The 27,811-nt window shown below is 44.3% G+C and overlaps 1 protein-coding gene across 3 annotated transcripts; it reads right to left on the bottom strand.

Annotated features, from left to right (window-relative positions):
* Positions 1–13,901: 13,901 nt before the first annotated feature.
* Positions 13,902–18,362, bottom strand: LOC110522530 (mRNA decay activator protein ZFP36L1). Of its 3 annotated transcripts, none has more exons than XM_036976146.1 (3): positions 18,139–18,362; positions 15,819–16,811; positions 13,902–15,767 (listed from the first exon to the last, which is right to left on the bottom strand). In XM_036976146.1, the coding sequence occupies exons 1-2, from the start codon at positions 18,187–18,189 to the stop codon at positions 15,828–15,830; spliced, it is 1,035 nt and encodes a 344-aa protein (XP_036832041.1). In that variant the 5' UTR covers positions 18,190–18,362; the 3' UTR covers positions 13,902–15,767; positions 15,819–15,827. The 3 variants fall into 3 exon arrangements, with proteins under 3 accessions (XP_036832041.1, XP_036832042.1, XP_036832043.1); XM_036976147.1 differs by lacking the exon at positions 18,139–18,362 and adding an exon at positions 18,010–18,130; XM_036976148.1 differs by lacking the exon at positions 18,139–18,362 and adding an exon at positions 17,984–18,105.
* Positions 18,363–27,811: the final 9,449 nt, after the last annotated feature.

Here is a 27,811-nt window from a genome sequence, read left to right as displayed (position 1 = left end):
AGCTTATTGGAAGCAGATAGCCTATTTAGTTAGGGCTGAAGATGAGCTTATTAGAAGCAGATAGCCTATTTAGTTAGGGCTGAGGAGGAGCTTATTAGAAGCAGATAGCCTATTTAGTTAGGGCTGAAGATGAGCTTATTAGAAGCAGATAGCCTATTTAGTTAGGGCTGAAGATGAGCTTATTAGAAGCAGATAGCCTATTTAGTTAGGGCTGAGGAGGAGCTTATTAGAAGCAGATAGCCTATTTAGTTAGGGCAGAGGAGATGCTTATTAGAAGCAAATAGCCTATGTAGTTAGGGCTGAGGAGGAGCTCATTAGAAGCAGCTAGCCAATTTAGTTAGGGCTGAAGAGGAGCTCATTAGAAGCAGAGAGCCTATGTAGTTAGGGCAGAGGAGGAGCTCATTAGAAGCAGAGAGCCTATGTAGTTAGGGCAGAGGAGGAGCTCATTAGAAGCAGAGAGCCTATGTAGTTGGGGCTGAGGAGGAGCTCATTAGAAGCAGAGAGCATATGTAGTTGGGGCTGAGGAGGAGATTATTAGAAGCAGATAGCCTATTTAGTTAGGGCAGAGGCGGAGCTTATTAAAAGCAGATAACCTATTTAGTTGGGGCTGAAGGGGAGCTTATTAGAAGCAGATAGCCTATTTAGTTGGGGCTGAGGAGGAGCTTATTAAAAGCACATAGCCTATTTAGTTGGGGCTGAAGGGGAGCGAGGAGGTTATTAGAAGCAAACCGGGGTTCAAATACCTGGGTTTGAAATCATTTCAAATTCTTTATCTGCACTTGACTGAGCTTGCCTTTCACAACGGAACCAATAGAACAGCTCCAAAAGTGGAAACCCCCACCCACCTGGCACTCCGGGCAGGCTAATGCAAACGATCAACGTATTTGAAAGATTTTCAAATAGTACTTGAACTAGGGTCTGCTTATTAGTAGTCCAGACAGACAGACAGCAGCAGCATAGTGGAGTGGAGCTGCAATGTTCTTCTGTACTCCAGTGTGGTCCAAGAGCTCCCATTAGAGGCGCGTAGATAAACATGAAACAAAAGGGTTCTTGGCTTGGCTGACTCGATGTTTCCAGCAGGCCTGAGGGGTGGAGGAGAGGAGGAGCAGGGTAGCGGAGAGAGGGGGGAAACATAACCGCACGGCCCAGCAGAGTCTCTGCCTGCAGGAGATACAAGCTCCAAGTACATTGACTCATTATTAGCAGTCAGAGGCTCTGTAACCCTTTAGCTGCAGTTCTGGAGCTCCGCCAGGGCCAAGCTCACATGACTGGCTGGGGCTCTGGCTGGGGGACTGGCTGTGGGACTGGCTGGGGCTCTGGCTGGGGCTCTGGCTGGTGCTCTGGCTGGGGGACTGGCTGGGGGACTGGCTGGGGGACTGGCTGGGGCTCTGGCTGGGGCTCTGGCTGGGGCTCTGGCTGGGGGACTGGCAGGGGCTCTGGTTGGGGCTCTGGCTGGGGGACTGGCTGGGGCTCTGGCTGGGGCTCTGACTGGGGGACTGGCTGGGGCTCTGACTGGGGGACTGGCTGGGGCTCTGACTGGGGGACTGGCTGGGGCTCTGGCTGGGGGACTGCGCTGAGAAGAAGTTGAACTGCGTGCCGAGTGGTAATAGCACCTCTGTAATTTAGCAGTATGGTTTCATTATTTGTGAGGTTTTTTTATTGGGCCTGTGAGACAGAAGGGGCTCATTACAAACTAGTGTGCAAGACTTCAAACAGGCAGAGTGCTCAGTACAGCGGCCAGATTAGTGTGAAGGATTGGGGTCTTTTAGGTCCCCCCCCCCCCCCCCCCCCCCCCCCACACACACACACACACACACAACCACACAACCACACTGCTACGTTTTAGCCCTAGGTTTACCCTGGTAATGGACTGGCCAGCGGAGCATTCGGTGGGGACGAAGGTGGTTTTTGACCCCCCCCGTGTTACTTTATACAGTGGCAGGTTTCATGAAGGGGTTCATTTCAAGACAGATTTTTATCTCCCTCCCCGATCCCTGCGGTCTCCATTTGAGGAGCCATAAATCAAAGGAAAGCTGGAGGGTTAAAGGTGGAATGTTTAGGGTGGAGGGGTGGATACAGGAGCCTCTGACAGACAGACGCAGAGCTCCTGTTCCCATCCCTTATCGTTAACATGGACCCCTGCCTGCGGAGTGCTATCTATCACTCATCAGCCTCTGGCACACACACATAGGAACACACACATAGGGACATGTATGTAGGGACACACACGCAGGCAGGCAGGCAGGTACGCACGCACGCACATGTAGGATCTTGATTGGATCTTTCTGTTGTTGAGAATTTTCCTGCACAGCAGAAAATGCAAACTTGTAGTGTATTTGAGGTTAAAAATAGGCTTCTAAACAAGGTAATTTCCACTTTAAAATGTCAGATTTAATTTGCTCTAACAAAAAATTTATCAACCTCTAGAAAAAATGTCCTCAAATTAAGATCCTACATCTGTAGGAACACACACACGATCTCATTTCTCATGAATGCCTCACTCTCTCCTCCTAAACGGCATCTCTGTTTCCACTCAATGCCCTGTCGAGGATAAGAGAGGATCTGTCTTCCTCCATCCCAGTTGTTATTATCTCTGGTGCCTCACTAGGACCCATTTTGTCTTGTTTTTGAGTATTTATGGAATCGGGGGAAAGTTCGTCATAAGCAAATCCTCCATAACTATTATCTTGACTCATCTCAGGGCTAGTTTATGAGTGTGGTCATGTTAAAACTCAGTGGAAATTCATTTGAGCTGCATCGGTTATGACTCTGTGTGGTAGTAATAACAGCCTTAGCGGCACGGAGAGAGGCAGTGAAATGGAACATTAATTTCACATGAACGTTTAGCTCACTGTTGAAGTGAACTTCTGCTTTGGTACGACCCAAATGTTTAGGTCGAAAAATGGAGGACTAAAACATGCAAATGTGTTTAGGGAAACACGTTTAGCAGGCACGTACACTGGATTGTCTGGGTTTGTTGTCTGCTTGTCCATTACAGGGAGGCGTAGCAGGGTTGCTGCATGATAGACTCTTGGAAGGTCAAGAGGTCAGATTCTGGGGACTGAAATAAGGGGGCATGTGCCAGTGATGTCATGTAAACTCCTGCTGTGGACAAAGTCAGTAAATGTCCTCTGGAAGCTGGAATGTTGCTCCTGTCTTTCTGCCTTCTATCTTCCTCTCATTCCGCCTGCTCCACCCTTCACAAAAAGTGGAGTAACAATTCAACAGCTCAGACACAAGACGTATGTGGCAGGGACTCCAGACAATTGCGAATTATAAAAAGGGGAAAGCCAGCCACGTCGCAGACACCTACGCCTGGCTCCCAGACAAAATAAACTCCTTCGCCCGCTTCGAGGAAAACACTGAGCCGCCGATGTGGGCCGCCGATCACAAGGACTGAGCTCTCATTCTCCATTCTCCGTGAGTAAGACATTTAAGCATGCTTACCCTCGCAAGGCTGCCGGCCCAGACGGCATCCCTAGACGTGTCTTCAGAGCATCTTCAGACCAACTGGCTGGAGTGTTTACGGGCATATTCAATCTCTCCCTATCCCACTCTGCTATGCTTCAAGATGTCCAACATTGTTCCTGTACCTAAGAAAGCGAAGGTAACTGAACTGAATGACTATCGCCCAGTAGCATTTGGATACCACCCCAATAGGTCCACAGACGATAAAATCGCACACTGCACACTGTCCTATCCCATCTGAACAAGAATATACAATATACACTGAGTGTACAAAACATTAACAACACCTGCTCTTTCCATGACATACACTGACCAGGTGAAAGCTATGATCAATTATTGATGTTGTTCGATCCGCTTTAATCAGTGTAGATGAAAGGGAGACAGGTTAAAGAAGGATGTTTAAGCCTTGAGACAATTGAGGCATGGATTGTGTATGTGGCCCATTCAATGCATGGATGGGCAAGACAAAATATTTAAGTGCCTTTGAACAGGGCATGGTAGTAGGTGCCAGGCGCACCGGTTTGAGTGTGTCAAGAACTTCAACGCAGCTGGGTTTTTCACGCTCAACAGTTTCCCATGTATCAAGAATGGTCCACCACCCAAAGGACATTCAGCAACTTGACACAACTGTGGGAAGCATTGGAGTCAACATGGACCAGCATCCCTGTGTTCCTAATGTTTTGTACACTTAGTGTATATTTAGTGTATATTTATTTTCAGGACTCTGACCCTAACCCGTAAAAAATACATTGGGTGAGGGATTTGTGTGTATTGTTTTGTTAGGTATACTGCAGTGTTGGCGCTAGACACATAAGCATTTTGCTGCACCTGCGATAACATCTGGAAAATATGTGATGACCAATAACATTTGATTTGACATCTCAAGTGTTGCTGTGAGGGAGTTGAAGAGCTGAAGCACTAGGCCTCGAGGGAACATTGTTGAACTTACTGTATGTTTCTTACAAAAAAAGATTGCAGACAGAGTACAGTATAACTGCAGTATTCTACAAATACTGCATCCAAAATAAAACTTTTTTACTGCAGTAATTTTGAAGTGTAACTGCAGTTAGAGTGCTGTATAACTGCAGTTCGGCTGCAGTACACTGCAGTTATTCTGCAATTGCGTTCAAAATGCTGCACAATTTCAAAACTTTTGTTTGTAAGGGTGGTTCTGTCCAGTGGATGGGGGGAGAAGGGGGTTGTATAATGCCAGAGGCATTGTATAACCCATTCTGTAACACCTCTTAGTTATAGCAATGGCTATAGCTATACAAGACCTATTCAAGACAAATACTATACTAAGCCATCAGCATACATACAGTAAAGCGATCATTTATAAACCTCCAGGATTTCCCATTGATACAGAGTAGTGATTCAGTGCGGCTTACTTCCTGGTGCCTGGGCCATGTCCGTGGTGGAAACAGAAAAAAGTGGGAGAACGGCTAGGTTTGGTCCTGGCAGGGTTCAGAATAGTCTCCTGGGTTCCTTATTGTCCTGCTGCTTCCCTTTAAGATTGCTTTCTCCTCAATGGCTTTTTGTTCTCAGGACAATCACCTATTACTATGATTTCAGCCCTTTTCTGGAGCAAGAGGATATTTTGAGACTAAAGAGAACAGTTTTTATTGTTATCTAAAGCTAAATGTGGGCCATGTGAATCGGGCGGCAGGACACTGGCTGGGTAGGGTGTCTTCATTAGTAGGTAAGATACAGTATGGTAGCTTCAACAGGTGTAGATCTGAACCCTTTTTGTGGTGAAAGTCACTACAAAATCATTCCTATCCTCATCATTCTAACCACACCTAGATGCAGGCGTTCTTCACCTTTTCAACTTCCTCCCAGCTCCTCAGAACTTGCCAACCAGAGACGCCATAGTTATTACCCACCGTAGTTATTACCCACCATAGTTATTACCCAAACAGAGACGCCATAGTTATTACCTACCATAGTTATTACCCAACAATGACACCATAGTTATTAGCCATCAATGACACCATAGTTATTATCTAACAGTGACACCATGGATAAGGAATTACATGGAAAGTTAGCCTAGCTCCTAGAGTACTCCTCACCTGTCTAAACTAAAGAAACACTTAACTTTTAAAAGTTATCTGGTCAGTTGGGCCCATTTCACTCCGTGTTCCACCACACAGTCACACAGGCGTATGTATGGCTGTGTGTCACCATCCTATGCTTTCTGAACCCACGATCCAATGCTTTCTGAACCCACGATCCTATGCTTTCTGAACCCACGATCCTATGCTTTCTGAACCCACGATCCTATGCTTTCTGAACCCACGATCCTATGCTTTCTGAACCCACGATCCTATGCTTTCTGAACCCACGATCCAATGCTTTCTGAAACCATGATCCTATGCTTTCTGATCCCACGATCCTATGCTTTCTGAACCCACGATCCAATGCTTTCTGAACCCATGATCCTATGCTTTCTGAACCCACGATCCTATGCTTTCTGAACCCACGATCCTATGCTTTCTGAACCCACGATCCTATGCTTTCTGAACCCACAATCCAATGCTTTCTGAAACCACGATCATATGCTTTCTGATCCCACGATCCTATGCTTTCTGAACCCATGATCCTATGCTTTCTGAACCCATGATCCTATGCTTTCTGAACCCACGATCCTATGCTTTCTGAACCCACGATCCTATGCTTTCTGAACCCACGATCCTATGCTTTCTGAACCCACGATCCTATGCTTTCTGAACCCACAATCCTATGCTTTCTGAACCCAGCTCCGTTCCTCTTGATGAAATGACAAAACAAATAGATGTTATAGAAATGTAAAAAGCGATGATATCAGTAGTTCTGGAAGTAGTAATCCATCCCGTTTTTTTCCAAGAAATTAGGACAACCAGGAAGTGTTGCGTCAAAGCACAGACCCAGGCCTCCAGCCAATCTGTGTGGACAGCATTCAACTTCAACCTGACACAAGCCACTCCTGCTGCCGCTAGCCAGTTGCAGCTGCTTTGATTCTGGGAACTGTGTGTGTGTGTATTGGAGGAGGGGCTTGGAGTACATGAGTACGTGTGCGTACATGCGTAAATTTGTCAGCTTTCACATACATGTCTGCTTACAGTAAGTGTCTGTCGGTGTCTTATGGTCTAATTCCGCCTTTTTGAGACGTATAATGTTCTCAAAATACCATGAACAATACAGTGTACAAACCTTAGGAACATTGACATTGAGTTGCACCCCCTTTTTCCCCTCAGATCAGTCTCAGTATGTCAGGGCATGGACTCAAGGTGTCGAAAGCATTCCACAGGGATGCTGGCCCATGTTGACTCCTATGATTTCCACAGTTGTGTCACCTTGTAGACTAACCTACCTACCTACCTACCTACCTACCTACCTACCTACCTACCTACCTACCTACCTACCTACCTACCTACCTACCTACCTACCTACCTACCTACCTACCTACCTACCAGAGCCTGCTACCTACCTACCAGAGCCTGCTACCTACCTACCTATCTACCTACCAGAGTCTGCTACCTACCTAGCTACCAGACATACCTACCTACCAGACCTACCTACCAGACCTACCTACCAGATTTACCTACCTACCAGATCGACCAGACCTACCTACCAGACCTACATACCAGACCGACCAGTCCCACGTACCAGACCTACCAGACCTGCCTACCTACCAGACCTGCCTGCCAACCAGACCAACCAACCTACCTACCTACCTACCTAACTAACTAACTTTGCTCTGGGGCAGCCTGATAGGTGTTCCAGCCAGGCAGGTCTGACAATGTTTCATAGCAGTAGTAGTACTCAGTGTTAGGAACACAGGTGATGAAAGCCAAAATCTCTCGTATACACAACTGAGCAAATTTCCTCTTGGACACTAATCAGTGACCATCCTATCCCGTCATGATCCCACAGGACAGTACAGTATGAAACATATTGTACTAACTCCTCCCAGACTCTGGGCCTTTCACCACCAGGCCTGAATGTACAGGTGTTAGATCTTAATTTGACCAGTATTGTTGCATCAAAATAATACTGTAGCAACAGTATTTTAACATTTAGTCCATAACGTTGCTGGATAGCTGGTTAGGCTATTAGCTGGTCAAAATGAGGCTACATAAAAAGTACAAAACTGTTAAATATAACCTTGTGTTTGTGTGGGTTTTGTTCCGAATGCATGGAAATCATGAAGCTCATCTACATTTACAGGAATATTCTCAGCAACAAAAGTGATCAAATTAAGATCCTACATCTGTATGTACAGATGTGTCTCCCTGGCCTGCTCAGTGGTGGGATGTAAGTACTAAGTAGTGATGCTGTGTGTGCTGCGGCTGCTGTGTAATGGCTTATTGTGTAGAGTGGTGGCCAGAGGCATGTATTTAGAGAGTTGGGACACTGATGCATTTACATGACACTACAACATTCTAATGGCAGCCATAGTCCCAGTCGTTATTCACGTAATAATAAGGAATTACCCTCGACCATGCCCACAAATTGGTGGAAACAAACACGCTTTCCTACTGACCTCCATTTTAAAAGCAACTTCATCGTAGTTGTTTTTTTGTTACACAGAAATAACAAAACATGCCGTAAAGCTGCTGTGTTGTTCAATATACATGTAACCAAATCAAAAACGTACGATTCACAATGCTCCCATGTAGGGAAGAGTGAGAAGAGCCCTGTGGCTTCAGGCTATTCGCTGTGGGCGAGTGGGAAATGTGGGGACGCGATGATTCCAGTAGGCTATACGTAGCTATGTTCCAGTAGGTAGCTAGCTAACACTTAAGTGGCTAACGTTAGTGCCTTCATGAAAAGGGGCCTGAAGGAAGCTCTACAATACTACATTTTTCTAAGTAGTGAGAATGCTAGGGCGCAGGCAATGTTGAAAATACATCTTTAGACATGTTGAACTTTTCTTAAAATGTAGGTTTGTAACTGAGGAGGGGGGAGAGAGAAGGCTGGACAGGTTAGTCAGTGCCAAGACCGCACATCTCAAATCACTGTACTTCCTCTCCCCTGCTTTTATCATCCCAACGCTGTCGTCATAGACAGTCAGAAGCGAGGAGTTATGACACGGTCTGTAGGAGGCTGGGAGCACCCCTTGACTGGACTCCAGAGCTCCACTCCTGCAGGTGGACTTCGCCATGACAGCACTGGTGCCTTGGAAACAGCATGTCCCATAATGACTGAAGAATTGGACAAGGGTCACAGGGCTGGGAGAGAGGGAGCGAAGTTTGCGCACTCCGTCTGTCTCGATCACCTCTTTCACTACACTGTCTCCTGCCCAATGAGAAACAGAATGACAACAGTACCTGGGGGAGATGGATGGAATGGCCCCCCTGCTCCATATTCCCTCTGCTTTTGTTTACGTTTTCCTGGTTTGTTATTCTGTTTGATAGTGTAATAAATCCTTTACTGACTTCCCGAGTGGCGCAGCGGTCTAAGGCACTGCAGGGCTTGAGGCGTCACCACAGATCCGGGTTCATTCCCGGGCTGTGTCGCTGCCAGCCGTGACCGGGAGACCCATGAGGTGACACACAATTGGCCCAGCGTCGTCCGGGTAAGGGGAGGGTTTGGCCGGCCGGGATGTCCTTGTCCCATCGCGCTCTAGCGACTCCTGTGGCGGCTGGGAGCATACACGGTCACCAGCTGGATGGTGTTTCCACCGACAAACCAGATACTGACTTACTTTTGATTTTGACCCCCCTATTGTTAGGGACACTTTGTTACATTTCTGTTAGTCACATGTCTGTGGAACTTGTTCAGTTTATGCCTCAGTTGTTGAATCTTGTAATGTTCATACAAATATTACACATGTTAAGTTTGCTGAAAATAAACACTGTTGACAGTGGACGTTTCTTTTTTTGCTGAGTTTATAATATATGCCATTTAGCAGACGCTTTTGTCCAACGCCATTCTGTACCAACTGAGCTACAGAGGAGGAGGTATGGACATCTCTCAGTTTGTTCTCTTCGTTCTCAAACAGGGTAAAACAGAGGATAGCGATATCGCAAAGTCTATAGCAGCATCAGAAACATTACTCAACAACTACAGAACTGGCCTCTTCTTTTCCCCTGCAGCTGCACTTCTTAAAGGCACAGTAACCCTCCTTCACAAGTCTTTACTATGAAACAGGAATCACTGATGTGTGCTAAGGGTTTGCAGCACTTGAGAATATGTTATACCCTGTCCCTCAGGCAACACCCACCCACTCGTTGAAACAAGTACACTTCTCTCTCTAGTCAAGTTTCACAACTTGGGTGTGTTTAGTCATCAACAAGAAGTGGTTTGGTTTCTAGGTTACAATCACAAAAGGGTTAAAGATATTCTCCTGTACTTTGTTTACATTTTATACCGTAGTTCTGAAAGTAGCGCTCATGAGCAAAAGGTGGTCCCTGAAAACTGTGAACTGCGTCACACATGTGCAGATGTGTGCCACTTCATTGTGCTCTCTTTCTGCTGTGTGTTCATCTGGTTTTTATTTATTTATTTAACTAGGTAGGCTAGTTGAGAACAAGTTCTCATTTACAACTGCGACCTGGCCAAGATAAAGCACAGCATTTCGACACATACGTACACCAACACAGAGTTACACATGGAATAAACAAACATAGTACGGTCAATAATACAGTAGACAAAAGAAAAATCTATATACAGTGAGTGCAAATGATTTAAGATAAGAGAGGTAAGGCAATAAATAGGCCATGGTGGCGAAGTAATTACAACATAGCAATTAGACACTGGAATGGTAGATGTGCAGAAGATGAATGTGCAAGTAGAGATACTAGGGTGCAAAGGAGCAAAATAAATAAATAAATACAGTATGGGGATGAGGTAGTTGGGTGGGCTGTTTACAGATGGGCTATGTACAGGTGCAGTGATCTGTGAGCTGCTCTAACAGCTGGTGCTTAAAGCTAGTGAGGGAGATGTGGGTCTCAAGCCACAGTGATTTTTGCAGTTCATTCCAGTCATTGGCAGCAGAGAACTGGAAGGAAAGGCGGCCTAACGAGGAATTGGCTTTGGGGGTGACCAGTGAGATATACCTGCTGGAGCGCGTGCTACGGGTGGATGCTGCTATGGTGACCAGTGAGCTGAGATAAGGCCCCTAGCAGAGACTTGTAGATGACCAGGAGCCAGTGGGTTTGGTGACGAGTATGAAGCGATGGCCAGCCAACGACAGTGTACGGGTTGCAGTGGTGGGCAATACATGGGGCTTTGGTGTCAAAACGGATGGCACTGTGATAGACTGCATTCAATTTGTTGAGTAGAGTGTTGTAGGCTATTTTATAGATGACATCGCCGAGGTCGAGGAGCGGTAGGATGGTCAGTTTTACGAGGGTATGTTTAGCAGCATGAGTGAAGGATGCTTTGTTGCGAAATAGAAAGCAGATTCTAGATTTAATTTTGGATTGGAGATGCTTAATGTGAGTCTGGAAGGAGAGTTTACTCTAGCCAGACACCTAGGTATTTGTAGTTTTCCACATATTCTAAGTCAGAACCGTCCAGAGTAGTGATGCTGGACGGGCGAGCAGGTGATCAGTGATTGGTTGAAGAGCATGCATTTAGTTTTCCTTGCATTTAAGAGCAGTTGGAGGCCACGGAAGGAGAGTTGTATGGCATTGAAGCTTGTCTAGAGGTTAGTTAACACAGTGTCCAAAGAAGGGCCAGAAGTATACCGAATGGTGTCGTCTGCGTGGAGCTGGATCAGAGAATCACCAGCAGCGAGAGCGACATCATTGATGTATACAGAGAAGAGAGTCAGCCCAAGAATTGAACCCTGTGGCACCCCCCATACAGACTGCCAGAGGTCCGTATGGACTAATTCTGCTATCGGAGAACCAGGTGAGGCAATCATTTGAGAAACCAAGGCTGTTGAGTCTGCCAATAAGAATGTGGTGATTGACAGAGACGAAAGCCTTGGCCAGGTCGATGAATACGGCTGCACAGTAATGTCTCTTATCGATGGCGGTTATGATATCGTTTAGGACCTTGATCGTGGCTGAGGTGCACCCATGACCAGCTCTGAAACCAGATTGCATAGCAGAGAAGGTACGGTGGGATTCTAAATGGTCAGTAATCTGTTTGTTGACTTGGCTTTCGAAGACCTTAGAAAGGCAGGGTAGGATAGATATGTCTGTAGCAATTTGGGTCTAGAGTGTCTCCACTCTTGACCGTGGCAGCTTTCCAATCTTTGGGAATCTCAGACGATACGAAAGAGGTTGAACAGGCTAGTAATAGGAGTTGCAACACTTTCGGCAGATAATTTTAAAAAGAGAGGGTCCAGATTGTCTAGCCCGGCTGATTTGTAGGGGTCCAGGTTTTGCAGTTCTTTAAGAACATTGGCTATCTGGATTTGGGTGAAGGAGAAATCGGGAGGCTTGGGCTAGTTGCTGTGGGGAGTGCAGGGCTGTTGACCGAGGTAGGGGTAGCCAAGTGGAAAGCATGGCCAGCCGTAGAAAAATGCTTATTGAAATTCTCAATTATAGTGGATTTATCGGTGGTGACATTGTTTCCTAGCCTCAGTGCAGTGGGCAGCTGGGAGGAGGTGCTCTTATTCTCCATGGACCTTCCAGTGTCCCAGAACCTTTTTGAGTTTGTGCTACAGGATGCACATTTCTGCTTGAATAAGCTAGCCTTAGCTTTCCTAACTGCCTGTGTATATTTGTTCCTAAGTTCCCTGAAAAGTTGCATATCACGGGGGATATTCGATGCTAATGCAGAATGCCACAGGATGTTTTTGTGCTGGTCAAGGGCAGTCAGGTCTGGAGAGAACCAAGGGCTATATCTGTTCCTGGTTAAAAAAAAATTTGAAAGGGGCATGCTTATTTAAGATGGTGAGGAAGGCACTTTTAAAGAATGACCAGGCATCCTCTACTGACGGGATGAGGTCAATATCCTTCCAGGAAACCCGGGCCAGGTCGATTAGGAAGGCCTACTCGCTGAAGTGTTTTGGGGAACGTTTGATAATGATGAGGGGTGGTCTTCTGACTGCAGACTCGTTACAGATGCAGGCAATGAGGCAATGATCACTGAGATCTTGGTTGAAAACAGCAGAGGTATATTTGGAGGGCAAGTTGGTTAGGATGATATCTATGAGGGTGCACGTGTTGTTAGCTGTCACTCAAATGGCGAGAATCTGAGCTCATTGGCTATAAGTCAAATTGCTAAGGAGCTGGATCACGTGGGGGAAAATGGTGCAGCAGAGCTTCCAGAAAAGCAGTCGCTTTCAAATTAGGGATTTAGTGGCTAATTGAGGTAAGACAGTAATACTGCTCACAGATTTTAAACTAAACATTGACAAACCCAACCCAAAGACTTATTTAAGAAAACATATAACTTTGTAGTTGCCAAAGTTCCGGAGCATGTCTTTAAGTCAGCTGAGAGCCTGTGTAAGGTTTCCCCAAACTCGGTCCTGTGGCCCCTGTCTTGTGCACGGTTTGGTTTTCGCCCTAACACTACACAGCTGATTCAATTAACCAACAGATCAAGCTTTGATTATCTGAATCAGCTGAGTAATGCTAGGGCAAAAAAACTAAATGTGCACGGGGGGAAACCCTGTACTGAAAACTGAACCAACAAGGTCTTAGCTGAATCATGAGGTAAGAAGTAAGCAAAACAAGGGATGTTCTTTGCTTTGCAGCTCGGTGTACTACAATGAACACAGAGCAGATTTTTTGCTTCAAGTTTGTATTGACTTAGGAACACGGTTGCTCCATTAGTCTAACTTGTCTCTGTGAGGAAATTAGAGATAAGACCAGGCCTCAGGGGGCCCGGCCCTGGCTAGCGTGGAATAACAAATAAACTGAACCCGCAATTCATCAGCTGTAACAGGCCTAACTGAGGGACTGGGGGGGGAGAAGAGAGAATTACGGCCAAAACACATGGGAGAATCAACACCATAAAAGCTCAAGTTTCCTACCTTACAGTAACCATGGTGACACAGCCTGTGAAAGCCTGATCTAGGTCCTCGAGATAGGGCGCAACAGTGAAAGTTGCTGTTCCTCTGTTGCTTCTAATCAACAGAGTAAAGCAGCCCACCAACAATAGTTTGAGAAGGCCTTGAGCGAGAGAATAGAAGTTAACTTTCCTTTCTTGGAAATGTTTTCCTGGAAAACAGTTTAAGTAATTTTGTTTGACTGTATTTGGGGTTAGGTTAGCTACTTGGCCGTGCTCAAACCCAAGCCTTTCAAACCAAGTTCCCCAGTTTTCTGGTGTATGGACTTGAGAGAATAAGTCGAAGATAGGATACAAACAATCTAGCACTGCTTCACCAACATGGTTCCCATTCAATGCCCAGGCCAAATGAAGCCAGCTCCTAGAACCCAGGCTGCTTTCCCTACTGAAACAGTTCTCATGGGATGAGTTGCCATTTAATGATTTTAATGATTTTCCCAACCTGAGCCGCAAACAACCCTTGTCAATCAGGAAGACAGACGTTCAATAGAAATATGGGTTTTATTGGTTTAAAGTTTAAACTGCAATCTGTCATTACAAAAATAATACATGAGAATGAAGAAGACTGTAGAGAACAGCAACAGCGGCTAAAAAGAGAATACATTCACCTGTTGATTGATGTCAACCCTGTTCACCTTTATTCCACTACAAGAGGTTTAGGCTTAAATCTACTCTGTGTTCTAAAACGTGTGTTAAAGGCACAATGCTTGGGGATACCTGGAATGTATTGATAGGTACTTAAATGGGAATGACTGGTCCAACAAACATGACCAAAACATCACCTTATTTGGCAAAAAAAACAACTAATAAATCAGTTCATGGCATTGTGGAATATGCGAGCGTCCATAATTAACTAATTCAAGACATTTCCATTTGTCGTTAGCAGCATAAAAACGCTGATTTAAATACTAAAATTAATGTTTGTCCTGGTCAAAAGAAAGTGAAATAACAGGAAAAGGACTGAAGCCTAATTCTGCATTCTAGAGAACCTTGGAGAGCTGCTGCAATCCACAACTGGAAGGAGGATTAGGATAGAACCACAGTTCAAACATCGGGGAAGGGGAAAAACAATAAATACAACAAAAATAAGTTTAAATTAAGATTAACTTTCTAAATAAATCAAAGTGTAGTTACAAAACAGAAAAAAAGTATTTGCTGTATAATATATTAACTGTGGAAGAAAAAAACAACTTCAATCAATACAGAAGATCATAATTTAACATAAAAGAAAATATATTCTATTGTTTCATTATCAAGATAAATACAAAAAAAATGCCTTAAGATCAGCAATAAATACATTCTGATAAGTTAAATAATCAGTGACAAGGAAAAACCAAGGTCTTCAAAACAAACTAAACAATAATAATATACTGTTGAACAAGGTGGAATTAATGAAAGAGCTTTTCACTTAGATTTTTGACAGTGGAGACTGAGGGGTCCTCTCAGCCAGCTATTAAGCTGGGTGGTGGTGGGGGGTCCTGGGAGACAGAGGACAGGCCAAGATCAAATATTAATATTGATTGAGTTTACTCATATGAACAGTCCTACTCCTCCGACCTTCAACACGACTACAGATAGACATTTTCTAAGGGCACCACAGATTATTCTTAGGGGTTGTCGTCATGGTGCAAGAGAGCACATACCAGCACCAAAATAAAATGTATTCTTCCCACCCTGATTCTAAACAAAAGCCATCTGTGCGTTTGTCTAGTCCCCATATCCAAAAATTACACAATTCAAAAATAGAGGGTCAGGAAAAAGCGTGGGATCATTAAAAGTAACCATTGTAGTCCCACATGTCTTGGTACACATTGATCGGACATCACCAAGGCACTTCATCAGAACTGACTGTCCAATAATATTTTTGCTGGTTTAATTTTAAGAGAAAGGTGACCCATTGTAAATGGAGCACTGATTTGTCACAAATCCTCTCAAGGCGTAGAAGGATGAGAGGTTTGAAGATAGCTGTGGCACAGGCAGCAATGGTCACGTGACGATATGCAGAACTGCTACACACCAAAACGACAGGGGACTCCTGACATGTTCTGATCCATCTCTTCTACCATTCAACGTTATTGTAGCCCTTCACCCAAGGACGACTTGTCTTGAACTAGTGTTCTCATGTTAACTGCCATGTATCACAATTCTTTAGTGACCATTTGGGTAAAATAAAAGACACCTCTGTTCATTGGCTACTTGGATTCATCTGAGATGAGGAGGGCAGGGGGGGAGCGGAGGTGGAAATCTGCATTTTGATTGGACTAAGTGGCAACACTGCTGCATAGAACTACCATGTCCACTTCTGAGTTGTAAACAAGGTGAGGGACGGGACCATGGGGGGGGGGGGGGGGGGGGGGGGGGGGGGGGGGGGGGGGGGGGGGGGGGGGGGGGGGGGGGGGTTGTAGACACTAATCATCAGAGATGGAGAGCCTGCTGAAGATGGGCAGGCGGCGTGAGGCGTCCAGGCTGGGAGACTCCGAGCCGCTCTGACTGCTCTGGTAGCCCTCCAGGTCTGAGAGAGAGTCCGGGGGACTGGCGGGAGACTCCGACATGGGCCGGAAGAAGCAGGGGGCGGTGGGGGAGGGCGTTGCCGGGGTCAGCAGACCAGGCTCAAAGACAGGGAGGCCCCCCCCTAAGCTGGGCCCGAACAGGTTGGCCAGCTCCTGGCTGGTGTAGGTGAAGGGTTTGCTGGGCCAGTCACTCATGTCCTCATCGGTGGAGATAGGTGGCGGGGTGACCGAGGTGGGGCTGACCTGCAGACCGCCCTGGCTGGGGAAGCCAGCGAAGCTGAAGCTGTGCTGGAGGCGAGGGCGCTCCATCTTGTTGAAAGTGGAGAGGGGTGGCGGTGGGCCACGGCGCTCCTCTGCATTGTGGATGAAGTGGCAGCGCGGGCCGTAGGGGCAGAAGCCCATAGTGTGGAAAGTGCGACACAACTCTGTCTTGTACTTGGGGTGGCGGCTCAGGCTGCGCAGTTCTTGCATGCCGTGGGCAAACTGGCACTTGTCACCGTACTTGCAGGAGCCATTCTCCTCGAAGGGCCGGCACAGCTCCGTCTTATAGCGGCTGGAGTTGACCTGCTGCTGGCTCTGTCCGATGCCGAGACCCTGGAGCTGACTGCCCGGCTTGAGGCGCTCCCCAGTCTCTGAGAAGGAGCGATCTCGGAAGCAGTTCTCCTTGTTTTTGCTGCCGCAACCACCGATCAGGAGCGAGAAAGGGTCCACCTTCAGACTGTTGATGAACTGGTTCTGGTTGAATTTAGCATTGGGAAGGGTGACCGAGTCACAGTGCTGCAACAGCCCACTGCCCCCCACCGCCTTCCTGTCCAGCAAGGAGGAGCCGTTGTTGTGGGGCCCACCGAAAGTGTTGTTGTTGTAGTTCAACATCTTATTGTTCTGCAAAGAAAAGAACAGTCACATAAAAATGTAGATAAAGTGTCTGTCAATCAGTAGTGAATGAAAAAAAATAAAGTTTTGATCTAGCAGTACTTTGAGCGAGGTTACAGTCCCAACCTTTAATTACTTGCATTGAAAATAATATTCATTCTACTAGGTAACTTTTGAACAGCAATATATAAAGACTCATCTCCATAGTCACATGGTAAAGACAAATGGGCAACTAGCAAACAAAAATCATTGCCTAACAATTATGGCTTTAGTATGTGCATGTGACAGCAATATGCACAAATGCTAGTTACATAGACAAGACAATTGATTAAAACTTTCAGCAAACGTTTACTGGTTATCTATTTCAAAGGGGATATAGATAAACAGTATTCAAATGCTGACATGTTACTTATATGTTTTCAATATGTTTTCAAACTAAGGCACAGCTGTTTACAATTCGTACTGAGTGGGGATTGCCCGGTTACTCAATCCTGCACCTTAGAGGCTGCTGCCCTATATACAAAAGACATGGAACACTGGTCGCTTTAATAATGTTTACATACATCCTGGTTTACTCATCTCACTTGTATATACTGTATTCCATTTTACTGTACTTTAGTCATTGCCACGCTGACATTGCTCGTCCCAATATTTAGATATTTCTTAATTCCATTGTTTTACTTTTAGATTCGTGTTGTGAATTTTTAGATACTAATGCATTGTTGGAGCTAGGAAAACAAGCATTTCGATACACCCGCAATAACAGCTGCTAATTATGCGTGTGACCAATAACATTTGATTGCCATATCTCTGCGCGACACAGATTTTCAACCTGCACTGCACACGTCAACGGCGCAAATGGTTGCAAGAAAACTAGTAGTAGCTTTCCTTAGTGTTGAATCCGCCTGTTCATCAAATCATTTAATACCATGTGACGTGAACCCATAGTTTGATGGCAAAGCTTTGTATTGTCAAATAATCGTTTTAGTTACTACATAACTATCTAGGTAACATTTAAAAATGTTAATGTTAGATTGTAAGCTTGCGACGCTAAGCACTTATCTAGACCCGAACACAACATGTGACATGAACAGCGACAACATAAATTGCCTGGTAAGCGAATTATTATAAATGTACTGAATTGTTAACAGCCATTAAGCACTTTATACTTTGTCACCTACATGCCATGCATACAGCTAGTACTCACTGACGTTTGCTGAACAATCCCGAAAAAGTTAATGAGCTAGCTAGGCGACTATAAATTAGTTGAGCAATTAGCTAGCCAGGTACGTTAGCTTCAGCCCTCCGCTCAAAGCAGTCAATGAACATATGTTACCTTGTTCACTTCGCTGTATTCTAAGAAAGGAGGAACGATAGTTGCTGTCATTTCTGTTGCGGCTATTATAAAGAGAAAACAAAAAAGTGACCTAAAACACAGGGCTTGTGGTTAGTCCAGATTTAAGTGTCCTTTCTGCCCTGCAGAGAGCCCCTCTGTCCTGCAAAAGTTGAGCGCAGTTCCTTTTTAAAACGCGGCATGTATGATGCATGGTTATGTTGGCTGGGAGGGGCCTGAGTTCGATTGACATATGAAAATGTGGCAGCAGACCTGCCTAATTCTAATGAATCGTTTTTGTGTTTAATAGGCCAAATTACACATTCTGTTAACATCTGACCCAGAGTGATCTGTGATTGCAAATTGTAGTCTGACATTTCAGATTTACCTACGAAATAATACTGCAGTTTACTATGGAATACTACAGTACATACTATATAATTATGTAGTATACTGCAAAATGCTATACTACACACGGTGGTATCCACAAAAAAACACTAGTAAATACTACAGAAATGTATGCAAAAACACTACATTTGTGTAAACTATATTAAATACTACAGTATTTCATTTGCATATACCCTGCCCATTCCACCCCACCATATCCCAGTTTGTGTAAACTATATTAAACAATACAGTATTTCATTTGCATATACCCTGCCCACCCCCCCCCCCCCCCCCACCATATCCCAGTTTGTGTAAACTATATTAAATACTACAGTATTTCATTTGCATATACCCTGCCCATCCCCCCCCCCCCCCCCCCCCACCCCCACCATATCCCAGTTTGTGCCACCTGTAAGTGAGAAACCTACTTTCCAAGTATTTATGATGTCAAATAAGGCAATCTCCTTACTGCTCTGATTTAGAGGGGTTAAATGTGGAAGACACATTTCAGTTGAATGTATTTAGTTGTACAACTGACTAGGTATCCCCCTTTCTCTTTATACCATATATTGTGTTCTCTACAGGTTATAGAAAAGAGCAGAAACTCTCCCCTCACAAAAAAAGACTGCAGTTTTATAACCAGTAAATGTGCAGTAACTGCAGTCGACTGTGGTAATTTGGATGCAAGAATTGCAGAATAACTGCAGTTGAACGGCAGTTATACTGCACTGTAACTGCAGTTACGCTGCAAAATTACTGCAGTAAATGTTTTATTTTATTTTGGATGCAGTATTTGCAACATACTGCAGTTATTCTTCAGTGTAGAGGTCGACCGAATAAAATCTGAATGGCCGATTAATTAGGGCAGATTTTAAGTTTTCATAACAATCGGTAATCAGCATTTTTGGACACCGATCATGACTGATTACATTGCACTCCACGAGGAGACTGCGTGACAGGCTGACTATCTGTTATGTGAGTACAGAAAGGAGCCAAGGTAAGGTACTAGCTAGCAGTAAACGTATCTTATTTTATTTATTTATTTATTTTATTTATTTTATTTTACCTTTATTTAACCAGGTAGGGAACAAGTTGAGAACAAGTTCTCATTTACAATTGCGACCTGGCCAAGATAAAGCAAAGCAGTTCGACAGATACAACGACACAGAGTTACACATGGAGTAAAACAAACATACAGTCAATAATACAGTATAAACAAGTCTATATACAATGTGAGCAAATGGGGTGAGAAGGGAGGTAAAGGCAAAAAAGGCCATGGTGGCAAGGTAAATACAATATAGCAAGTAAAACACTGGAATGGTAGTTTTGCAATGGAAGAATGTGCAGAGTAGAAATAAAAATAATGGGGTGCAAAGGAGCAAAATAAATAAATACATTAAATACAGTTGGGAAAGAGGTAGTTGTTTGGGCTAAATTATAGGTGGGCTATGTACAGGTGCAGTAATCTGTGAGCTGCTCTGACAGTTGGTGCTTAAAGCTAGTGAGGGAGATAAGTGTTTCCAGTTTCAGAGATTTTTGTAGTTCGTTCCAGTCATTGGCAGCAGAGAACTGGAAAGAGAGGCGGCCAAAGAAAGAATTGGTTTTGGGGGTGACTAGAGAGATATACCTGCTGGAGCGTGTGCTACAGGTGGGAGATGCTATGGTGACCAGCGAGCTGAGATAAGGGGGGGCTTTACCTAGCAGGGTCTTGTAGATGACATGGAGCCAGTGGGTTTGGCGACGAGTATGAAGCGAGGGCCAGCCAACGAGAGCGTACAGGTCGCAATGGTGGGTAGTATATGGGGCTTTGGTGACAAAACGGATTGCACTGTGATAGACTGCATCCAATTTGTTGAGTAGGGTATTGGAGGTTATTTTGTAAATTACATCGCCAAAGTTGAGGATTGGTAGGATGGTCAGTTTTACAAGGGTATGTTTGGCAGCATGAGTGAAGGATGCTTTGTTGCGAAATAGGAAGCCAATTCTAGATTTAACTTTGGATTGGAGATGTTTGATATGGGTCTGGAAGGAGAGTTTACAGTCTAACCAGACACCTAAGTATTTGTAGTTGTCCACGTATTCTAAGTCAGAGCCGTCCAGAGTAGTGATGTTGGACAGGCGGGTAGGTGCAGGTAGCGATCGGTTGAAGAGCATGCATTTAGTTTTACTTGTATTTAAGAGCAATTGGAGGCCACGGAAGGAGAGTTGTATGGCATTGAAGCTTGCCTGGAGGGTTGTTAACACAGTGTCCAAAGAAGGGCCGGAAGTATACAGAATGGTGTCGTCTGCGTAGAGGTGGATCAGAGACTCACCAGCAGCAAGAGCGACCTCATTGATGTATACAGAGAAGAGAGTCGGTCCAAGAATTGAACCCTGTGGCACCCCCATAGAGACTGCCAGAGGTCCGGACAACAGACCCTCCGATTTGACACACTGAACTCTATCAGAGAAGTAGTTGGTGAACCAGGCGAGGCAATCATTTGAGAAACCAAGGCTGTCGAGTCTGCCGATGAGGATGTGGTGATTGACAGAGTCGAAAGCCTTGGCCAGATCAATGAATACGGCTGCACAGTAATGTTTCTTATCGATGGCGGTTAAGATATCGTTTAGGACCTTGAGCGTGGCTGAGGTGCACCCATGACCAGCTCTGAAACCAGATTGCATAGCAGAGAAGGTATGGTGAGATTTGAAATGGTCGGTAATCTGTTTGTTGACTTATAAAAAACAATCCATCTTAACATAATCACTAGTTAACTACACATGGTTGATGATATTACTAGTTTATCTAGCTTGTCCTGCATTGCATATAATACATACGGTGCCTTTTAATTTATCATTGAATCATAGCCTACTTCGCCGAACAGGGGATTTAACAAGCGCATTTGCGAAAAAAGCACTGTCGTTGCACCAATGTGTACCTAACCATAAACATCAATGCCTTTCTTAAAATCAATACACAAGTATATATTTTTAAACCTGCATATTTAGTTAGTATTGCCTGCTAACATGAATTTCTTTTAACTAGGGAAATTGTGTCACTTCTCTTGCGTTCTGTGCAACAGAGTCAGGGTATATGCAGCAGTTTGGGCCGCCTGGCTCGTTGCGAACTGTGTGAATACTATTTGTTCCTAACAAAGACAGCCAACTTTGCCAAACGGGGGATGATTTAACAAAAGCGCATTTGCGAAAAGGCACAATCGCTGCACAAATGTACCTAACCATAAACATCAATGCCTTTCTTAAAATCAATACACAGACGTATATTTTCTTAAACCTGCATATTTAGTTAAAAGAAATCCAGGTTAGCAGGCAATATTAAACTAGGGAAATTGTGTCACTTCTGTTGCGTTCATTGCATGCAGAGTCAGGGTATATGCAACATAACATTGAAAGTTGTACAATGTAACAGGAATATTTAGACTTAGGGATGCCACCCATTAGATACAATTCCTGAACGGTTCCGTATTTCACTGAAATAATAAACGTTTTGTTTTCGAAATGATATTTTCCGGATTCGACCATATTAATGACCAAAGGCTTGTATTTCTGTGTGTTATTATGTTATAATTAAGTCTATGATTTGATATTTGATAGAGCAGTCTGACTGAGCGGTGGTAGGCAGCAGCAGGCTCGTAAGCATTTAGTGCGTTTGCCAGCAGCTCTTTGCTGTGCTTCAAGCATTGAGCTGTTTATGACTTCAATTAATCTCTCGAGATTAGGCTGGTGTAACCGATGTGAAATGGCTAGCTAGTTAGCGGGGTGCGCGCTAATAGCGTTTCAATCGGTGACGGCACTCGCTCTGAGACCTTGAAGTAGTTGTCCCCCATGCTCTGCAAGGGCCGAGGCTTTTGTGGAGCGATTGGTAACGATGCTTCGAGGATGGCTGTTTTCGATGTGTTCCTGGACGAGCCCATGTAGGGGCGAGGAGAGGGATGGGAGCTATACTGTTACACTGGCAATACTATAGTGCCTATAAGAACATCCAATAGTCAAAGGTATATGAAATACAAATGGTATAGATATAAATAGTCCTATAATTCCTATAATAACTACAATCTAAAACTTCTCACCTGGGATGTTAAAATATTGCACTTTTACTTTCTTCTCCAACACTTTGTTTTTGCATTATTTAAACCAAATTGAACATGTTTCATTATTTATTTGAGGCTAAATTGTTTTTATTGATGTATTATATTAAATTAAAATAAAAGTGTTCAGTATTGTTGTAATTGTCATTATTACAAATAAATAAATACATTTGTAAAACAATCGGACGATTAATCGGTATCGGCTTTTTTTTGGTCCTCCAATAATCGGTAACGGTATTGACGTTGAAAAATCATAATCGGTCGACCTCTACTTCAGTGTACAGGCAGTTAATACTACAGTACTACCTATATACTGCACTCTGAATGCAATCTTTTTTTGTAAGGGTCCATTCAGAACCCGGTCCTACCTACCTACAGGTTACGGAAACTTCGTCCTTTTAGTATTTCTCCAGTAGGTTTCCTCAAGGAGAAAGCCCCCACTTCTATGTCAAAGATAATAAAATAAAAACACTTTTCGTAAATACTACAGTAATGTCCCCCAAAACACTACAGTATACTACAGTCTGCAAAAACACTACAGTAAATACTACAGTATACTGTACTACAGTAAACTGTAAATACTACAGTATACTTCAGTAAATACTACAGACTTCAGTCTGTAAAAAAACGCTAGTGAAGACTATTGGATACACTATAGTATTTTTTAATGTGGGTAGATATGATTATTTATTTTTTGGATGTAGTGAGCTACTTTTTTCCAAAGTAACTTTAGTCAAGTAAACTACACTGTATGTTTCTTAAGGGTAGCTTGAGTGTAGCTTAACTTATTCCAGTGTGAATTAATTGGTAGCTTGGTAAACTATATTTTCAGAGTAGCTTCCCAAACACTGCTTGCCTTTTGATACATTTATAATTCATCACCAGGGGGACTCAACGTTGTGATTCAACTGTCTTGGCTGTTGGTCCCATACAGGCAGAGAGGTAAACAACATGATGTGTACATAATTTACAAAGTGGCTATAGGCGTCCCTTATCGACACAACACTATCTTTCCAAATTTAGGCATTAAACTTCCACCGATCCAAATTGTTCATGACAAACCAAGGCCAGGCTGTCTGAAGGGATCACAAATATAGCCTACTCCTGAATTACAGAGGGCAGAGGAGAAGGAGGATGTAGTCCGAACTTGAGGGTGTTGTTTCAAGGGTGATCTCCACATAACCATGGAAGAGGTCAGATCGGTGAATTCCTCAGCCAGCCTAATTGCAGATAGTGTGACATTTGCTTCCTGACTTGATCTTTTAGGCTACCTATTGTGGGTTCAATAACACCTCAAAGAAAAGACAGCTATGTTGTGTCAGTAGGGTCTTCTAGATGAACAGTTGGTCGAAGCATGTTTGTTTTTCTTATTAATGAAAAACTGTTTCATGATTTGGTTTGACAATATTCTCTCTGATATTGTGTGTGCGAATGTGCGAAATAGAGCGAGATGGAGAGAGAGGCAGTTAGATTCTGCCATATTTGATGGTAGTCACCACAGTGTTGCAGCAGTCAGCTTATTTTCATCCAGTTTTTGGTTATTGGTTTGAGTCCTCATGGTGTATGAGAGGGACATGCACATACTTTCCATGGTTTTCGTAGAATTATAGAATCCGTAACTTCCTTCAGGGCAGGGAAACCTATGCTTGTATTTCCCCAACCAAAAACATATCAACACAACTCATGGCATTAAGGCCTTGTACATTACTAGGGCCCTATGTTTTGGTTGATCATGTCACATGACCTGGGTTTGAAACTTGATTTTTAAGCATTTTCCAGAAATGAGTGTTAGACCAAAAATGAAAACAATTGCCTGAGGACAGTTTGATGAAAACAGTTTAAATAAAGGTTCAAATACAGGTCGCGTGACATGATTAGCCAAATACAGGGACGTAATTATCACACCTGTTCACAGTTTTTCCTAACCTCCAAAATAGTATAAGAGATGTGAGATGTTATCAAGTGATAAAGAATAAAAAACGTTTCCATTCAAGGAACATTTAACTGAGACGTTCAAGGTGATTCATTAGAAATAATAGTAACTGCCCACTGGGCACACACTGGTTGAATGAATGTTGTTTCCACAAAATGTCTATTCAATTACGTTGAGCCAAGGCAGAATAGACATTGAATTGACGTCTGTGCCCAGTGGGTGGATGACAACTAGCCATGACTAAACACAGTGATGCTTAATTCCCCATGCCATGCAGGAGGATGGTAGCTTTGTGTGGAACAGTGCTGGTTTGCTTGAGGCCCTAAGATAATATATCATGTAACGTGCTGCTTCCTTTTTCCACTGCAATTTCAACATCTCTCTCCGTGTGAGACTGGTACCAGAGAGACCAATGTATGCTTTGACACGCACGCAGACACACACACACACACACACACACACACACACACACACACACACACAGGCCTAAGTTTTGTCATTGGTGCTGGGTGGAGGGTACGCTCAGAGGGACAGAGTCATCCTCATGCAATGTGGACGACTGAATCTTTCAACTATTTACATTCGGTTTTGTAAAAATAAAGCATTCTCCAAAACATAGGATGCAAAGAAGATCTGATGTGGAAAATGGTTGATTTCTGTGTTAGTGTCTAAACATGCTTTTATAGTACAAAGGGTCAAGGATTCACTGACCAAGGATCCAAAATCATCAGTGTGAAATGATCTGTAGTGATGGCCAAGTCTGACTGAACTGTAGTGATGGCCAAGTCTGACTGATCTGTAGTGATGGCCAAGTCTGACTGATCTGTAGTGATGGCCAAGTCTGACTGATCTGTAGTGATGGCCAAGTCTGACTGATCTGTAGTGATGGCCAAGTCTGACTGAACTGTAGTGATGGCCAAGTCTGACTGATCTGTAGTGATGGCCAAGTCTGACTGATCTGTAGTGATGGCCAAGTCTGACTGATCTGTAGTGATGGCCAAGTCTGACTGATCTGTAGTGATGGCCAAGTCTGACTGATCTGTAGTGATGGCCAAGTCTGACTGATCTGTAGTGATGGCCAAGTCTGACTGATCTGTAGTGATAGCTAAGTCAAATGCATTAATGTTTGCTGTTTAGTAAGACAACCCATTAACAGCTACAGCTACAGCTACAGTATACTGCAGTATCTGGTCGTTGTCCCACAAAGCTTGCATTGTGCAGATTTCAGGAAGCAGTAATCCAATTGTACAAAACCACATTACGAGTAAACCGTCTTTCTCTCTCTCTCTCTCTCTCTCTCTCTCTCTCTCTCCTCTCCCCCTTCTCCCCAATCCCTCTGTACAGTCTCCATTTCAGTCTCCCATGGCAATCTTCCGACCATAATGTTTTGCTTCACCAGAGCCCAGAGACCTTGGCGCAGAGTGTCGGACGCCTAACACTGTTGACATGGTGCTGTTTTGCAATACAAAATGGAATGTGGTTTATTTTCTGAAACGTATTTTCTTTCTACCATGTTGCAACTCAATATTCCCACTGTTTTCTTTGTTATTGTTCTAGTGGATTAAAGTCAGTGTGCTTTTGATTGAGGGAGAGGAAGAGAGAGCAAGGGGGGGTTATCTGTTTGAAGAGCGCGTCTGTGATTCATTTGAGTTCATTCATGGTGTGTTATTTCACAAGAAGTTAATGGCAAGATAAGAGCTCCCCATAAAAATCCATGATGGATTGAGTCACTCCTCCATCATGTGTACTGAATTGGATGCAAAGCGTACGTTTAGCCTTTGAGACAACTCTTCCATATGTCTTCTCTTTTTGAACTCTCTCTTTTTCCCACCAAATGAAGGATAGATGATTGAAAGGCAGGAAAGAGCCTGTTAAGTTATTATGCAAGGAAGTTTTTCTTGGTGTCAAGTCTTAGCCTAATAATAAAGGGCCGAGATTTCTTCATGTCGAGCCGATTGACATTGAATGTTGTACAAAAGCAATGTTTGCACAGGGAGAGGCCCCACCGCAGCTGGGAAGAAGGCCTGACAAAAGCCTCAGAGCTTTAGACGAATGAACACATCTGGAGTTGTGTGGTCTATGTCACAGTTGGTTCTGTTCAGACCACTCAACCAAAAACAGATCTTTCCACCCCCTTAGGAAGAAGACACATGCAACAATTTGAAAGCTTGAAATAACAAAAATAACCGCGGAAGGCGGGGGGTTCCACAGATTGCAGGGGTGTTCCACAGAGTGCAGGGGTGTTCCACAGATTGCAGGGGTGTTCCACAGATTGCAGGGGTGTTCCACAGATTGCAGGGGTGTTCCACAGAGTGCAGGGGTGTTCCACAGAGTGCAGGGGTGTTCCACAGTTTGCAGGGGTGTTCCACAGAGTGCAGGGGTGTTCCACAGATTGCAGGGGTGTTCCACAGATTGCAGGGGTGTTCCACAGAGTGCAGGGGTGTTCCACAGATTGCAGGGGTGTTCCACAGATTGCAGGGGTGTTCCACAGATTGCAGGGGTGTTCCACGGATTGCAGGGGTGTTCCACGGATTGCAGGGGTGTTCCACAGATTGCAGGGGTGTTCCACAAAGTGCAGGGGTGTTCCACAGATTGCAGGGGTGTTCCACAGATTGCAGGGGTGTTCCACAGATTGCAGGGGTGTTCCACGGATTGCAGGGGTGTTCCACGGATTGCAGGGGTGTTCCACAGATTGCAGGGGTGTTCCACAGAGTGCAGGGGTGTTCCACAGAGTGCAGGGGTGTTCCACAGAGTGCAGGGGTGTTCCACAGAGTGCAGGGGTGTTCCACAGAGTGCAGGGGTGTTCCACAGATTGCAGGGGTGTTCCACTGAGCGCAGGGGTGTTCTACGGAGCGCAGGGGTGTTCCACGGATTGCAGGGGTGTTTCACGGATTGCAGGGGTGTTTCACGGATTGCAGGGGTGTTCCACAGATTGCATTTTCCACCAGAGAAGACAGTTTGTGGTTATGTAAACATGGATATTATGTCGCTGACCACTCACATTTAGATGTTTCCACCTCCAAACGTCCAACACCAATTTACTCACTTCATGCCCTCCTCCATCAAGCCCCAATGGTTTCAATCTCTCGCTCCTTCAACCACTGCCCTCCACACAGACATACACACATCGTTCCCTCCCCCATAGGCAGTGAGTGTGAGGCCACAAATCAGCCTTATGGTAATTCAATGACTATTTCCCTAGTAAAGTGTAAAACTCAGAAGTGAAATGACATTGAACAGTGAACCATCATGTTTTTGTATAAAATAT

This window comes from Oncorhynchus mykiss, chromosome 4 (genome assembly GCF_013265735.2).
Source record: "Oncorhynchus mykiss isolate Arlee chromosome 4, USDA_OmykA_1.1, whole genome shotgun sequence".
Classification (NCBI taxonomy): Eukaryota; Metazoa; Chordata; class Actinopteri; order Salmoniformes; family Salmonidae; genus Oncorhynchus; species Oncorhynchus mykiss.
Note: the sequence above shows the minus strand (reverse complement) of the source record. Positions and strands in the feature narration are given on the sequence as shown.

Coding starts and splice junctions, on each gene's coding strand:
- LOC110522530 (XM_036976146.1), bottom strand. CDS start 18,189: ATGACAGCAACTATCGTTCCTCCTTTCTTAGAATACAGCGAAGTGAAC. Junction 16,812..18,138: donor AATACAGCGAAGTGAACAAG/GTAACATATGTT, acceptor TTTTCTTTGCAG/AACAATAAGATGTTGAACTA.